Source organism: Pteropus medius, unplaced genomic scaffold (assembly GCF_902729225.1).
Source record: "Pteropus medius unplaced genomic scaffold, Ma_sr-lr_union100, whole genome shotgun sequence".
Lineage (NCBI taxonomy): Eukaryota > Metazoa > Chordata > Mammalia > Chiroptera > Pteropodidae > Pteropus > Pteropus medius.
In genome coordinates, this window is record NW_024350324.1 from 506,656 (window position 1) to 507,204 (window position 549).

Consider the following 549-nt stretch of genomic DNA (forward strand, 5'->3'; position numbering starts at 1 on the left):
GCCGCCGCCGCCACTGCTGCTGTCGCTGCGGCCGGCCTTGCGGCTGGGCGCCCAGTGGTAGGGGCCGCGGGCGTCACGCCGCGCCTTCCTGCGGAGCCGTTTCTGCTGAAGCAGCAGCTGCAGGCGCTCCACCTTGCAGCGGGTGGCGCGGTTTTCAGTCTGCCGCAGCCGGTCCCCTGTAGAGGAGACAGTGACTGTGAACCCCCAGGGAGAGGCCAGGTCCCCGCAATACAAGGACCTCCAGCAAATGCTTCTAAGAGGCAGACACAGCAAGGGAGCCGGTTGAGAATGTCCACCGGACCCCTGGGAGATGCAGGTTTCTTAACGGTGTGTCCACGTCCCCTGTGCCAGCCGTGAGCCCGCAGGAGTAGGGCTGCGTCCAGGACTGGCGCTCACGACAACCACTGCACGAGTTAGCAGCAGCCTGAGCCCTTCCGGCTCCCCCCGCGACCCAGGACTGGCATGTAGGCTTGTGCCTCGGTTTCCCCTTCGTGGCCTTGGCCGGGGGCCCGCAGGGCAGAGCAGCGCCACCTTTTCTCGCGACTCCAG

General features: G+C 67.0%; 1 protein-coding gene across 1 annotated transcript in view; it reads right to left on the minus strand.

Annotated features, from left to right (window-relative positions):
* Positions 1-549, minus strand: part of MIDN (midnolin) — an 11,579-nt gene that overhangs the window by 4,048 nt on the left and 6,982 nt on the right. The window contains exons 9-10 of the mRNA XM_039839001.1: positions 297-303; positions 3-176 (exon numbers count right to left, since the gene is read on the minus strand). Coding sequence (XP_039694935.1) covers positions 3-176; positions 297-303 — 181 coding nt within the window. The remainder of the gene's footprint in view (positions 1-2; positions 177-296; positions 304-549) is intronic.